Here is a 16,563-nt window from a genome sequence, read left to right as displayed (position 1 = left end):
TTTAGCGGGCTGCCACACAGCTGCACTGATGTCCTGATGGTCCTCTGGTGGGGGAGCAAAGCAGGCAGTCAAGAGAGAAGTCAGTGAACACAACAGCAGCCATGATTATCTCGCCCTCAAACGTCACAGATAATTATCCAGTCATCATGATGTGACTTATTTTAAGAGCACACTGCAAGAATAAGAACTTCCTCATTCAACCTCCAGAGACCTGAGCTTTGTTTGACATACATTTTAGTTCTTCTTTGGAATCAGCAGGACTTGATAAGTTCAAAAGCTCAGCCTTGTCTTTCAAAGGGAATTAGTTTTCCTGTCTCTGCAGGAATCACAGCACTGGATCGGTTATAGAGCATCTGTTTTAACTGAGTGTCAGCCAGTTATGGGGGTCTTCACTCAGTCAGTCAGAAATGTTGTCAGTCATTGGAAGAGGTCAAGTTGGACTGGTTAAGGCCAAGCATTGACAAAATTTACAGTAAAGATGGTGAATTTGTTGGAAAATTTTCCTTCCATCCAAATTTCTGTAAAATTTTAAACCATATTTTTAAAGTATCCCATAAAAAAAGACCCAAATTTCTTCAAGTAAATAACTAGAATGTGACATATTAACCAAGAAATATTAATGTGCTTTACTATTTTTTTCAGTTTATTTGTAAATCATTCAATTTAAAAATTCATGGATAACAATAATAACTATATTTTAGCATTAAAAATATCATTTGGGTTAAAGATCTTCTACACATTGGTGTATTAACCACTGCAGAAACAATGAGTTTGGTAATTACCAATGCTGTTAATTTAGGGCAGCTGTGGCATAAATCTTACTTTGGTTAGGGTTAGGGTGGTCTAATACATTAGTTAAGCACTGTACATTTCCAAAATTAATATGAAAACTCCTGAAAATGTCCACCGATATCCTAATTTCTTCCCATTTTTTATGAAAATAACAAAATATTTCACAGCAAATTTTCCCAAAAAAATTTTAATGTAAAAAATATGCAAATATATCCAGACATTTACATGAAAATACCAAAAAAAATTTTCAAGATATATTCCCAGAAATATCTGAGAAAATTCCTGAAAATTTTCAGATGAATCAGTCAAAAGTTGAAAGCATATTCCCTCTAAAATAAAAATAAAGTACAAAAAATTTAGCAATAATAGATAAATAAATTAGGGGGAAATCAAATCAAAGGTTTCATTAAAAAAATTAAATATTTCAAAACATTGCCCCAAAAATGACAAATACATTTCCCAAAAATGACATGAAAACACCTGAAAATTTCCACGAAATCCTAATTTCTCCCACAAATTATTATGAAAAGGAAATTTCTCCTAAAACTGTCAAAGAATTCCCCCCAAAATCCATGAAAATTCCTAAATCTTTCAGTAAAAAAATCTTCCAGTATTTTGAGTAAATCAGTTAAATCTAATGGACATTTTAGACAATTTTCTCACACTTTAAATAGCAGAAATGAAAACTATGTCGTGGAAAAGCTAAGATATTCTGTCCCCATACATGCAGAGACTGAGGAGGTTAAACTGAGTGAGCCTGTGCTGAGCAGAGGTTTGTCGGTTGCTGCAGCCACCACTAGATGGCGTAGTTTTGGTTGAAGACTGGAGGAATGGACTAGTCAGTGCACTGAGGCGGATGCAGCTCCTGCACTCTGCTTCCACTAATTAAACGGGAGAACGCACGCGCACTGTGCGTCACGCACACGCTGGTAATGTGTGTCAGTGTGCTTACTTTTTTCCCGTACACTTCAGCTCCACTCTGAAAATAAAGAGCTTCAAGTGCATTCAAGCTGATGGTGAAGAAACTGTACTCTCTTGAAGAAGAGGAGTGGGTTGGTTTCAAGAAGAGAGCGCGTCTTCTGCGTCTGAGAAGGGGAAGTCCACGCTGAGGCGTCACCAGGGCTACATCACTTTTTCACTTCAGGCGACAGTGACATAAAGGAAGCTGCATTTTATCTTCATTCGGCTCAGTGTGTGCGCTGAAAATGTAAAAGGCTTTACATGGCAAAGACTTAAACACACTTTGATACTATTAAAGTGATACAAACGCATCAGAGAGCTCAGCGGCCAGAGACCCTCCGAGTGAACTTCTATCAGAGAACTGCGTCTCTTTGCCACGTGGTTGCAGTGACAGCAGGATAACAGATGTGAGACCTCTTAAAGTCACAACACGAGACTCTTTTCATGCAAATGTGATCGAATAGTAAACCTTTATTGGCTAAAATCACACTAACAGAGCCCATATCAGCCAGTTTTAAGGACGCTCCTTGGAATTGGAGGTAATTTTGGTTACAGTGAGATATTTTCTGCAGATGTTCAGTTAGCCGTCCGCAGTGGTTACTTTTCCAGCCGACCAAGTGGAAAACTCATCTGAACCCATGTTACCTGATCGGCTTTTCGCAGACGTGGTGTAATTTGGAACTTTTGGGGGAAATTAGATTACACAGGGAGCGAGGGTTGTTCGTGTGCAGTTTTTACCGCCACCAAAATAAAAACAAAAAAACACATCTCCGTGAGACTGTACGCTTTAAAGCAAAGTGATGTGATCTATTCAAAGTTAGCCTGTTACTGTGAGAAGGATCAAGATAAAGTGGCACGCGGCAGCAGCCAGCACAGATGCGCGTCTGCTGTGGACGCGCAGCGCTTCATGAAGCAACAGGCGGTAAAGCGCACGGAGAGGGAAGCCTGGATGCGTAAAATATCTTCTCCCCAGCTCATGCGGCTACACAGTGTATAGATAACTCATATGTTGCTCGTATTAGACTGTACCGAGTGCAGGGCGCGCGCGCTGGACACCGTTTTACGCGCTGTTGTGTAAATGGCTCTAGACGTTGGAGGAAATAGGGCGGTCAAAGTGTGACGGTAAACAGCGACCGTTTCACTCTTAATACTCAGCTCTTCTGAGTCCTGCACGTGTGACTTAGCGCAGCTCCCGCATGCTTGAAAAGACCTCCGCGCACTTGATGCCCGCTTTGGTGATGCCATGCCCCGGAACCACAGCGGAGACGAAGGCGGCACCGGGCTCTGGATGAGGACTTCACCGGGGCACCGTACCGAAGGCTACGGCTTGAAAGATGTGGAATCCGGTCGGAAGATGATGAACAACGCGGGAGACGGTTTGTTGTCAGCCTCCGCGGCAGCAGGTGCTGCCGGGTCCGACAGCCTGCGGGGGAAGCAGGGAGCCCGGCTCAGCCTGCTGGGGAAGCCGCTCATTTACAGCGCACAGAGCGGCCGGAGGAACGTGCGCTACCGGCGCCTCCAAAACTACCTGTACAACGTGCTGGAGAGACCGAGAGCCTGGGCGTTCATCTACCATGCGTTTGTGTAAGTTGGTTTCCATCATTTGCATGTCTGTTGTCAGGAAGTTGAACACCTGTTGATGCTGTTTCACCATCACGGCGGGAAACTCACATATTTCTGCTCTAAAGCGTGATGGTGCACTCTGGTGTTATCTAACAGAGGCATACACACTTCCTGCTGCTTCACTCATATTTTAGGGTGAATCAGGGATATTGGTACCATGCTGAACGTGTCTTCTGTTGGCCATACATTTAAAGAAAAGCTGCAACACATGATTCATTTCTCTGATAGGGCTGGGCAGTATGGACCAGAAATCATATCTCAATATGTTTCAGAGGAATAACAATTCACATATCTGACGGTTTCTATTCATTTAAGAAAATAACAAATGATGATCACAATAATAAACTTTGATGGTTCTAGTCAAAATTAAAATGTTAACAGTCCTAGACACCAGATATTGGTCAACTCTTTGTTTAATACTCAGAAGTTGCTCACAAACTCCTGAACTGTCTACGTGGTAAACAAACAAACATCAACAACAGCAAAGACATGGTAAACATTTCTGTACATATTCTTGTTGTGTTTCAAATAATCGTATTATTATTTTAATAATCACTGGTAGGGATGGCCCATATTTGATTTTTGCTTATTCGTCGATGTTCGCATGAATTTTTAGTATTAAAATTACTCAAATTATTTCTTATCTTTAAGTGAACTTGAGAACAGTTCAAACTGCATTGTTTATTATCACTTTTATATATTTAATACATCTTTCTCTTCACTGCCGTTATTTTTGCTCTTGCCAGCATGAGAGTGATTATTCCTTCATCTTTAAACATTCTTATTTCTAGAATCATGACTAGAACAGTTTCAATGAAATCAAGAACAATACTAGATAGCTGCTATATATATTAATAAGAACTTAAGCACTGGTCTATTATAATAGGGTATAGTCTTTATTATGATATTATGATTAGCACTGGTCTATTATAATAGAGTGTAGTCTTTATTATGATATTATTATGATTAGCACTGGTCTATTATAATAGGGTATAGTCTTTATTATGATATTATGATTAGCACTGGTCTATTATAATAGAGTGTAGTCTTTATTATGATATTATTATGATTAGCACTGGTCTATTATAATAGGGTATAGTCTTTATTATGATATTATTATGATTAGCACTGGTCTATTATAATAGGGTATAGTCTTTATTATGATATTATGATTAGCACTGGTCTGTTATAATAGGGTATAGTCTTTATTATGATACAATTATGATTAGCACTGGTCTGTTATAATAGGGTATGTACAGTGCTTAACAAATTTATTAGACCACCTGTCATATTTGTCTCACAGACCATCCAGCATCATGAAGTGCTTTAATGTGGACTCTTTCATTTTCAGTGAGCTCTTCATGTTTTACCATTTTGAACAGGAATGAGGAATTTCAAACTGAATTCATCCAAATTTGAGCCGGCTCACTGGGCTTCTCTGAGAAGTCAGAAATGAATCAAGCATAACATTCAACCACTAAAACTCATTTTTCTCTTCAGGAATGCAAGTAAATAACTATAATTTGACACATTAATCAAGAAATATTAATGTGCTTTACTATTTTTTTCAGTTTTTTTTCTAAATCAGTCAGTTTGAAAATTCATGGATAACAATAATAATTATATTTTAGCATTAAAAATATCATTTGGGTTAAAGAGCTTCTACATATTGGTGTATTAACCACTGCAGAAACATAAAAAAGGATTTTTGGTAATTACCAATGCTGTTAATTTAGGGCAGCTGTGGCATAAATCTTACTTTGGTTAGGGATAGGGTGGTCTAATAAATTTGTTGAGCACTATATATATGAGGTTTCCCTGGGACAAAAAACAATCAAAGAAGCAGATAAATGTGAAAAGGGAAATAGGAATATCATTTTGAACGTAATGTAATGATTCTCGGCAGAAATTTAAAACAAGACTGATAAGTCTTAGCGCCACATTTTTGTGGTTATATGTACCTTGAATTTTCTCTTCCATGCTGATGGTGATGATAAATCAATTGTTGATGATTGGGAGTCAAACAGCCTGCATTATCCTGTTGATTAAAATACAGTTAATGGACAGTACTTTTCCTGTTGTAAAGATAGATTTAGTAACTTACAAAATAAATCACTTTAAACCGCGTGACTGAGAGTTGTTACCTTGAAATGGTGCATTGTCCCCTTCAGTTGTGATCTGCAATGTTTCGAACCTCAGAGTGGCCCGTTGGAAAAAGTTATGAGTTTCAACTCATCTGGTCGTGAATCTTCGGTCTGATATGGACTTAACTGTGTTGAATAATCGTGATCCACCAATCAAAATGGTGATTATGACTTTTGCCATAATCCAGCAGCCCTAACATAAACCATACTGACATAAACAACATTGTATCTTAAAATCTCAAAAATTGCCCAGCCCATTTCTGTAACAGTCAAAATGTTTCTGATCTGTTTCAGGAGAAAGGTTTGATCATGTTCCAAAGAGGAAAAATGGTTCCTTGTAACATGCAGGCGCTTGGGACAAAACATTTAACCACTGATTAAGGCCACTGTGAGCAGGTTTTAAAAACATCTTTTCTTTATCTGAGCTGAAGTAGTGCCTGAACTTATTAAAATATAATTTGAACACTTTTTCTCAGGGTAAGGCTAAGTTACTTTACAGATAGGATTTTCAAAGCAGCAAGCAAAATCACCAAACATAGCATAATCCAGCATATCTGTTAAGCTGTTTTGAGGTTGATTAGGAGTCTGCACACATTACATGAAGGTTTTCTATCAAGACTGAGTATTTTCTTCATATTTACACCACGTTCCACATTATTACGCAAACAACGTTTTTCTCTGATTTTCTAAGTATCAATGCAAATGACAGTCATAATATTTTTCAAGTCATCAACAGTTAGAGTATAATTCAAATGTTTTTGAACAAACTTCATAATGATAACTTTTAAAAAAAAAAATAAAAACCTCAAAATGCACTTTTCCACATGTTCCACATTATTAAGCAGGCCACAGGTTTCAGCAATATGGGAAAGAAAAAGGATCTATCTGCTGCTGAAAAGTGTCAAATAGTGTAATGCCTTGGACAAGGAATGAAAAGATTCAATATTTCAGGAAAAAATTAAGCATGATCATCGTACTGTGAAGAAATTTGTGGCTGATTCAGAGCACAGACGGGTTTGTGCAGATAAAGACATAATGAGGAAGGTTTCTGACGGACAAATACATCAGATTAAGAGAGCAGATGCTAAAATGCCATTACAAAGCAGCAAACAAGTATTTGAAGCTGCTGGTGCCTCTGGAGTCCCACCAACCTCAAGGTGTAGGATCCTCCAGAGGCTTGCAGTCATGTATTAACCTACTATTCACTCCACCCCTAACCAATGCTCACAAGCAGAAATGGTTGCAGTGGGCCCAGAAATACATGAAGACTCATTTTCAAACAGTCTTGTTGACTGATGAGTGCCGTGCAACCCTGGATGGTCCAGCCATGTCCCAATGAAGCCGGGACGTCAACAAGGAGGGGGCGGAGTCATGTTTGGGCTGGAATCATGAGGAGAGAGCTGATAGGCCCCTTTAGGGTCCCTGAAGGTGTGAAAATGACCTCGGCAAAGTATATAGAGTTCCTGACTGACCACTTTCTTCCAAAAGAGAATCGTGCCTTCTGCAGCAAAATTTTCTTCAAGCATGACAATGCTCCATCTCATGCTGCAAAGAATAGCTCTGTGTCATTGGCTGCTATGGGCATAAAAGGAGAGAAACTCATGGTGTGGCCCCATCCTCCCCTGACCTCAACCCTACTGAGAACCTTTGGAGCATCCTCAAGCTAAAGATCTATGAGGGTGGGAGGCAGGTCACATCAAAACAGCCGCTCTGGGAGGATATTCTGACATCCTGCAAAAAAAATTCTAGCAGAAACTCTCCAAAAACTCACAAGTTCAATGGATGCAAGAAAAGTGAAGGTGATATCAAAGAAGGGCTCCTATGTTAACATGGAACTTGTCCTGTTAAGATGTTTTTGATTGAAATAGCTATTATTTCAGTAAATATGACCCCCTGATGCTGCAATTTCTACAAATGACCATTTTCAATTCTTTAAAACCTATAAAATGTTTTAAAAAGCTGTTGTGCTTAATAATGTGGAACAGTGCATTTTGAGTTTTTTTTTAAATAATTTTTGTCATTATGGAATTTGTTCAAAAACATTTGAATTATGCTCTAATGGCTGATGACTTGAAAAATATTCTGACTGTCATTTGCATTGATATTTAGGAAAATCAGAGAAAAATATCATTTGCATAATAATGTGGAATGCGGTGTAAAGCTTTCAGCCCTGTCCCAGTCATCCAGAATTCCCTGAATTCACTCTAATTCCTTAGAGTATGAAATGTTAAAAACCAATGGGAGTCTTGACTGGAGAGCTTCCATTTAAACAGTTTGGACATTTTTTAGCCAGAGCTGACGAAGGAAATCTCCTCTGCTGGTTGAATCAACCAAATACAGTCAATGTGGAGCTGTATGGTGCAACATGAGGCTTAGTGTAAACCTCTCACCCTGGTGACAGTTCTGCAGGTTTTGTTTTGTGGAGCTAAATTGAAGTTTGACCACTGAAGTTAAATCAGCTGTTTCCAAGGCCTTCAGTGCTGGAGCCTTTTCACTGATAAAAACTTGGTGGTTGTCCTGAGGTCAAGAATTAGGAACATCTTCAGCCTTCCTGTCTGCTGTCTGTCTTTCTAAACCAGCTGCATTTGATTTCCCGTGTGCGACTGTTGCTGTGGCACTGTTGCCGTTTTTTACACAGAGGAAGGAAGTTGAAGCACATGCAGACTGTAGAGCACCATCTTTTTTTAGTGTGTGGCTGCTTGGTTTGTTTGTACTCTGAACTCAACTCAAGGATGAAATAGAGAGGGGGCCGGTTTGATCCTTCAGCTCAAACTGTTCCCAAAATAATGACTTTTGTTTTTAAAGTGTGAGGCAGCATGCACATTGAGTGGTTACAGGTGAAATAAGAGGAAGGGACTACTTTATTCAATATAGCACTGTTGATAGCTAAGAGGTTTATTTCAATATAAGTTGGACTAACCACACTTTTTTACCATTTCTTATTTAATGTTGGAGCAAACAAGCTAGTGGCTCATATGTGCACCTGCAATGAATATGCTCTTCATTTCTACTACACTTTAGATTTTTTATTTTATTTTATTGACCTTCTTCCCTGAAGATGGCTATAAAAGGATATAAAAGATCAATGTCTACAATCTGACCCTCACTTCTGCATCCACATGCTCCTCAGATAAATCCATTTTACAACAAAGGTCATTTTAACAACTTCTCTGTGTTCATGAGCCTTAAAAGTATATTTTGGTATTTTTGAAGTTGGGTTGTATAAGATACTTGGCAATGGTAGTGGCGTTAGCTTCCAGAGAGTTCAGCGAACATCGCCCCTTCAAACAGAGTGTGCTTAGGGAGGACTATACAGCGTAGCAGATGTGTGTAGTTTATCCATCTAATTTTGTGAATTTTAGGTGCAAATGGGTCAAAAAACAATTTTGCCTCAATTGTACACTGTAGCAAAAATTGTGCTTAATTGTTCTCCCAGAAAGCTTCTGTATTTGACACTATTTTGCAATGCAAGCTTCAACTACGTGTTCTTCCACCTCAGAGAATCTGAACAGCTGTTTGGGTCTTTGGGCTTCAACAGCTGACATAATGTTTTCATAAAGTTAACATGTCATGCTCACTGTAGCTTGTCTAATAACTATCAGCCAATCTATTTCAAGAAAGGTGAAGAAGGTCTGTAAAACACCAGCATTCAGTAAGGCAGGGGAACTCTGGATGGGGAGTGATGCAGGCTGCAGGCGTCTGTGAGACGCTATGCTCGATCAGAAATGTGAAATACTAAATCATTCAGGGAAATATCTTTAAATATGTATCCTAATATGCTGCTACCACATTCAAAAGGAGCGAATATTTCTCATGAAATGGTCAAATGTTTCTGTTTCAACCTCTGATATGTTGTTTATATTCTAATGTGCACACAACACCCAACTCTTTTGAAATTGTGGCGATAATATTACGTGGACTCAGCAAATTTTCAGATTTTTAAAGAAAAAAAATCCAGATTAGAGAAGCCTTCATGAAACTTTCCCCTATCTGAGCTAATTTCAATCATCAGTCAGTTCATACTGCAGGCTTTAATGCTCAATTCTGAGCTTTTGCTCAGATTTGATTTTTTTTGTTTGGCTGCTCTGGTTGAATTCCAGTGTAGATCAGTGATGAGAAACCATAAAGTTTGTTATAGGGATGCATGATTTGGATTTTTGCTGATATCCAATATGCCAAAATTTACAGATTAATTTTAGCTTATATTGAAACCGATATTCATAATGTTTTTCAGACCTAAAGCATTGGTCCTTTGAACACTTGAAGGTTTAAAGAATGAGGATATATAAAGAAGAACACCTCAACTGATAGATCTGTTGGTCCAGCCAAAATTTACTGTTAGTCACAATATCAGCAGAAATTTTATATCTGCTGCTAAAGTAACAGGCTGATAATATTGTCCATCCCAAGTTTATTAATCATCCTATGTCCTGCAGTAGTAATGCCAGACAGATTTAAAAGCATCAAATGTTTTTAAGAATGTTTAAACTTTATTCCTTTTATATGTGAAGTATTTAAAGTTCATCGGTTCTTGGTGTTTATTTTAGGTTCAGAAGTTGTCTGTAATTTTTTTTTAAAGTTTCCTGTGAAGTGAAACTGTGCAAGCACAACACAGTAATAAATAACAATAAAGGCCTATCTTCATCTGTTAAAAGCACATGGAACATTAATTCACATTCCCAGATCATATATGGTGATATAGCTGATTATTAACCTGGCATGCCAGATGAATTCGTTTCATACATCCATCTGGTAAACCACTCATAGATGGCCTTTGGGAAAGGACAGAGCATTTAAAAATAACTTGGAGGGTGATTGGATGAATGTTCTGTCTGTCACATCTTTACGGGCCGATTTGTAGACATGTCAGTACACGAATTTTGTTTTATTGAAAAGAAAACAACTCAATGCTGTTCTTTGTTCTTCTTTTAATGAAGAAATGTCATCAAGTTCTGATAAAACTGGCGCTTTAGCAGCATCCACGATAATCTCTTCCACCATAATTGCACCGGCCTCTTGTTGTTGCTTGCATACGTCACGACTCTGTTGCGCCAGAAAGCACTGCCCCTCGTCGCTGATTGGTCCTGTCACTTTCTAACTGGGCCCAAATGGTTCAGACAGGACCTTTGCAAGATGGATTCGCCAGTGAGAAACATGGAAACGGGTGTATACTTCTGCTATGCAAGGTTAGCTGATTATAATTTCTCATATTAAATCAGGGAAGAGGGAAGAAAGAGGAAAGGAGTGCATGTATGTGTCATAGATGGGGAGGGAAAAGAGAGGAACTTAGTTCGCTCCACTGTCCAGGAATAGTTTGTTTACTCATGAAAAACAATTCTTTAATTATAAATCACTTCCAGTGCTCCTTTAAGCCGTGCATTAACGTCTTTATTTTTAGACTCAAAGCGTACTCATCATGAAATACAGGTGGAGGAGCACGCTCTGCTTGACAAGTGATTGTTTCATGTTATTTTTGAAGACCTGGTGGTAATACCGTATACCCCAGTAAAATTCTAGGGTATTAAAAGAAAAACATACTGTCCACATATTAAAGTCTACGCTCACACTGCAAGCCTTAATGCTCAGTTCTGGTCTTCTCCTCAGATGTGAGCTTTTGTGCGGCTGTTCACACTACCATCAAATTCCTAACAATCAGATATGTGTCTGATTTAGTCCCACAGATGAAAGTGGCCTGAATCGAATCTGAAAATGTCAGATTCAGTGTGACTTGCGGTGTTCACACTGTCTGAAAAAAAAATCAGATCTGAGTCACATATGAGCAAGAAAAAAAAATCTGATTCAGCCACTTTTAACTGCAGTGTGAACGTACAATTGCATGGTCAGCTTTCATATGGACATTCCTAAGCTGTTATCTAAAAGGTGAATACTGTTAGTAGTTTGTTATTAGACAACAGTGCAGATTTGCCTGTCAAAGTTCACTGAAGTTGAATTCCACTGAAAGATTTATTCTCTGCTCATAAACCCTCTGATTGCAGTTATAACAATTAATCTGGCCATAAATTGTTTTAAACAAACATGAACTTAAGTGAACCAGTTTTCTACCAGCCAGGCTGGAGCTAGACATCCTAAATTAAGATAACTTCTGCTGAATCAGACGAGCCTATCAGGATTCAGCATGTACCCTGGAGGAGTTTCTTTTCACTGAAGATATCCATCTGATAAAACCCCCTTTCTCGAAGCTGCTGTGCATCATGGGCAATATTTTCTCCTCAGTAGCCTCTGTCAGAAGCCTTCATGTGACCATGAGAATCAGAGTTTCTCCTATCTGCTGTATGCTGTCTGTCTTAATGAGGTTTGTTAAGACTTTGTGGGGTCAAAGAGTAAAGATGTTACTATGCTGAACTTTGCTCACTTGGTTTTATTTGCCCTTAAATCTCTAGTGAGACCATATTGAATCTCAAGTTGCCAACTTTTGCTAACATATGGCTGTTCAAGTGCTTATTTACATACTGTATGGAAAAGTTGACTCACTCTCACCCATGGGGATCCTTGGAATCACGCTCTTGTCCCTCTGAGAGCTCATAAAGGTTAAGGACACATGGGTGGTTGGCTAAGACGTTGGTAAATGATTTTCAGTATCCCTGTGGCAGTGAGCTGGAACCGGAGAAGTAGATGGTCTGAACTCCCACTCAGCCCTTTGTTCCCTCTCCTGTGATGAATGCTGCTTTGATGCTTAGTGGCCTTGAAAGTTACACTGGTCTGCCGGTATGAAAAATGTTGCAGTTGAGGGCCTCGCTGTCACAGCTCTGTATCTGCAAATGAAGATGAAATGGATGTCCAGCTGATGATGAAGCCGGCTTTGGTTCATATTTACTGTTATTTAAAGCCTGGGGAGCTTGTTTGATTGATGCATTTCTTTAACTCTTTCACTGCTGCTTCAGAGACAGTTGTTAAAATAGTGTGACTACAAATATCACAGTCCTGGAGACCTAGTGTCATCTAGCCAAAAGAAGGGAGTCAAGAATCTGGTGGAGTCTTGTACTGGGCTAAGAGGCTAGCTGAATCCCAACATGTAAAAAATTCTCATTTTACCACGAACATGCTTTTAATTGAAACAGCGATGCATTATCAACTGAATAAACCTTTTGTGGGGTAAGCAACTGAGTAATGATGTGCAATTCTCGGACGAGCCTGTTAAATGAAATGGTTCTTTTATGTGAGCAACAGTGTTAATTTTGGCAGCAATTTTTAATTTTAGTCTCAGTTTTAGTCTTTAAATGAAATGCATTTTAGTTTTAGTCACATTTAAGTCATTTCTATCCTTTTAGTTTTAGTCTAGTTTTAGTTGACGAAAACTCAAAATATTTTAGTCTAGTTTTTGTCCATAAAAAGTCCACGCATTTAAGTCTTAATTTTTGGTCCAAACATTTATTCTCTTGCCTAAATCTGGTACCAAGTCATGGTAGGGTGTTCTATGCAATTTTTGTTATTCTTAGTCTAGTTTTTGTCATGGAAAAAAGGCTGTCGACAAACATTTTAGTCATAGTTTTAGTTGACAAAATTAACAATGAGCAAGAACCACAAGCTCCTGTTTGATTGCCAGTTTCCATTCCTAAATCCTTCATTGTTACTTAATCCACATTTAAAAAGCCAAACTGTTACCTGCCTAACAACAAGCTGAGCTGAGCCTGATGATCTGGATCTCTTTAAAGAAAAAGATTTCCCATCACAACAAGTGAGACTGTACAGATAGCTGAGAAAACGTGGGCAAGATCAGAGTTTAATTGGTGAAACCATAACACAACTGTACTGAATCAAACTGGACTGCTTTGCTGAGATGGTCCACACATGAGAGTTGTGTGACACCGCTCATCCAGGATTCAGATGGAGGCTTTTGAGTCCCTGCCTGCTGCCGTTTCTCTGTGAGCTTTTTACAACTGTTTTCTCTGCCTGAATATTTCACTACTTTCAAGATACAAAAGTAGCTTAAGAATAAAGATTTTTTTTTTTTAATTTTGCACTTTGAACCCTCGGCATAGTCGTAAACAGCACAAAACACGGCCTGTTTCTCTATACAGAAATCTCTTCTTTCCTCCCATCTGGAGTTTTTGACTCCACTGCTGCTTGACATCATCTGTAAAGGACCTACTAAAAGTTGGCTGCTTGATTGCTGGTACTTACAGAAAGCATCAGCTGTTACACCACAGGTCACACTTGTGCTCTTTAGCTGTGTGGGAATTTGACATTTTCAGTTTAAAGATGATGGAGAAAGACATTTAAGTGTTGGAGGTTTAAAGGGACTCGGGCTGTGCTGAGAAGAAAGAAACGGGCAAAAAAATCAGATTACATTCTTTTTAGAGGGGTTGCAGCCGGCTGAAGTTACTTTTTCACCAAAGAAAGACAAATAAAGAAAGATAATTCCCTGGTGCAGGGAATTGCATGTTTAAACTCTGACATTTTGGGTATTTTCTATTTTCCTCATAAATTTATGACTTTTTAAACTTTGAAATTCTGTGTTTGTCTTCTGGGGAATATAGACTTCATAATCTGAAAAATGTCTAGATCCCCCCCCCCCATATTCCACTTTTTTGCCCAAAAATGAATGGATCCTCTTGATATTGCCTCATCTTTTAGGTAGACCCTAATCCACTGTCGTACATTATGCTGCTAATCATGAATTAAAAAATATATATATCCCTCTAATTTTGACATCAGAGCAGACAGGGTCCCATGTCCCCCCAGGGGTGCCCAGACCCGAGGTTTGGAACCACTGTTCTAGTGTGTGGTTTACAACAAAACAACCAATACAGCACATTAGACACTAACAGAATCATTCACCAACAAGAGTAAAGAAGCTAATTGTGGCTACCTGTTGGCAGCTTTATTAGTAACTACTAATGGCTGCAGTGGTCGTTATTACTTGACTAATGTTTCATTATTCGATGCGTGAGCTATTTTAAGGAGCAGTATTTTTGGTATTTTATCTAGATCTCTCCGGGTTTGTCTAAACTGAGCGTACTCTGCAAAAAATGAGAAAGAAAATGAAAATAATAAACATCAACAACTGCTTTAACAGCTATGGTAACTCTCTAGGGACATGCAAGTCAAAATAACATTAGCCATTAGCGTAGGTTAACACATGCTGTTTGTAATGACACCAGAGAGGAGAAGATTAGCTGATTAAAAACAAAACTTGTGACAGGAGATAAACTCACATTAAGATCCGTGGACTGAGAAAACTTCAGCGTGCTAATGGTGTTTGTCAAGCCAGAAAAAGCCTCCATCATGGCTAACAACAGCTACAAGGGTGGAACAGATGAGTACGACAGACTCGTAGACAGGTCTCTCCATGGAGTCATGTGTTACTGTCAGCTATTTCCTCTCAGAGTAGCGTGTTGGTCTGAGGAAGGTGCAAGCCACTGTGACTAAACAACTTAGTTTTCCATACGCCACTGCTAGCTTGGATATTGTTAATTCTGGACTCAATGTGGTCCTGACCTAACCTTGCAAAGCAGATGGATTTGCCCGTTTCTCATTGGTGAATCCATCCTACAAAGCTCCTGTCTGAACAGTTTGGGCAAAGTGACAGGGCCAATCAGCAACGGGGGGGGGAGTACTTTAAGGCATGATGGAGCTGCAGTGGAGCTGTGTTTTTGTCAAAAACGACAAAAGTCGTGTACTGTCCTGAACTTTTCTATGGAGTTTACTCCTCGGCAGACAGAACGTTCATGCAAGCACCCTCCGAGTTTTTTTCAAAGGCTCTGTCCTTTCCCAAACACTGTCTATAGGAGGTTTTCCAGATGGACGTGTGATACAAATCTATCTGGTGTGTCAGGTTAGTCCTGACCTGTCACTTTTCATCTTAATCTTCATAGGCTTTCATGCATGCCCTTGGGCCATCAGTAGTTTCTGGTCTGGAACAATGTGTCCCTTTATTATTAGCCAAGCATCCATGACTGGGACTTCAGCTCATTTGCCACCTAGTGGCTGCTAGAGCCTTGTTTTGTCTTTTATTTTGGTGGAGAAGTTCAGTGCGATAGGATAAAGCTCCCTATTGGGACTATAATGTGTACTGCAGATGCAAATGTCCCATTAAATACTGTAGCAAAGAAATTCTGAAAACTCAATTGGCAACACCAAAAAAAAAAAATCTCCTGGGACCCACTTGTGGGCCCTCCATTTCTGACGTTTATCTCACTTTATACTTCACATTTAGTATTGTTGCCATGTCTGTGTTTGTCAGTCAGCTTTCTGCCCTGCTCCACATAACAACTCTGCTCATGCTTTCTCAGCTGTTCTCAGTGTTTCCCCCAAACAAATCAGGATTTGTACTTGTAAATATTGAACATATTTATGGTCTCAAGTCAGATCTTTGATAGACTTCTGAGAGAGAAAGATCAATCTTAACACACCACAGGAGAATATGGCGAGACAGACTATAGAACCATCCGATAAGCAGGGCTTTGTTGAATATGGTTGGAAGCTGAAAATCTGCACAAGTATTAGTGTCAGATAGTAAACAACATGACCCTGAGGAAAACAAAGTCTTCATTATCATCAGAGTTAAGAAGTGATGGCTGTTTTTCCTGTGCTGCTCTTTGAAGTAAAATGATAGGACTGCTTTATCATTCAAAAACCTTGAGGCATATCTTGAAACGATTACTAATGATTATAAAATGATTGTATCATGAGTTGATAATGACTCAGCAGCTTCTGTACTTTGGATATTGAACTTGGCGTTGCTGTAATTTTGATGTTTCAATTAATTTAAAATTCGACAACTTTATATAAAGTCAGAACAGGAAAATAAATGATAGAAGCTCTCATATACCTGACAGTTAAAAAGAAAGCATTTAGATGATTGTTTTCAGGTTATGTAAGGTTTGTTTTCTTGTTTTCTAACAGTTGGATTATCTTATTGTTTGCTGTCTCTCTAAATGTTTCTGTACCTCGACATTCTTTAGATATATTCTGTTTGCTTTTCCTGGGCCACCTGCAAAACACTCCTACTCTATTATTGCTTTTGTGCATGGGAACAATAGATAGCTATGAATGTATGCTGAAGAGCAGTCCTTTATTTTTC

The 16,563-nt window shown here is 38.8% G+C and overlaps 1 protein-coding gene across 4 annotated transcripts in view; it reads left to right on the top strand.

Moving 5' to 3' along the window:
• Positions 1 to 2,710: 2,710 nt before the first annotated feature.
• The window catches only part of kcnq5b (potassium voltage-gated channel, KQT-like subfamily, member 5b), a 239,701-nt gene continuing 225,848 nt past the window's right edge, over positions 2,711 to 16,563 (top strand). For all 4 annotated transcript variants that reach the window (XM_041785899.1, XM_041785897.1, XM_041785898.1 and 1 more), the window contains exon 1: positions 2,711 to 3,336. In XM_041785899.1, the coding sequence (XP_041641833.1) occupies positions 2,996 to 3,336 (341 nt within the window). In that variant the 5' untranslated portion in view covers positions 2,711 to 2,995. The remainder of the gene's footprint in view (positions 3,337 to 16,563) is intronic.

This window comes from Cheilinus undulatus, linkage group 4, assembly GCF_018320785.1.
Source record: "Cheilinus undulatus linkage group 4, ASM1832078v1, whole genome shotgun sequence".
NCBI lineage: Eukaryota > Metazoa > Chordata > Actinopteri > Labriformes > Labridae > Cheilinus > Cheilinus undulatus.
The sequence above is the reverse complement of the archived record's forward strand: the minus strand, read 5'-3'. Positions and strand labels throughout refer to the sequence as shown.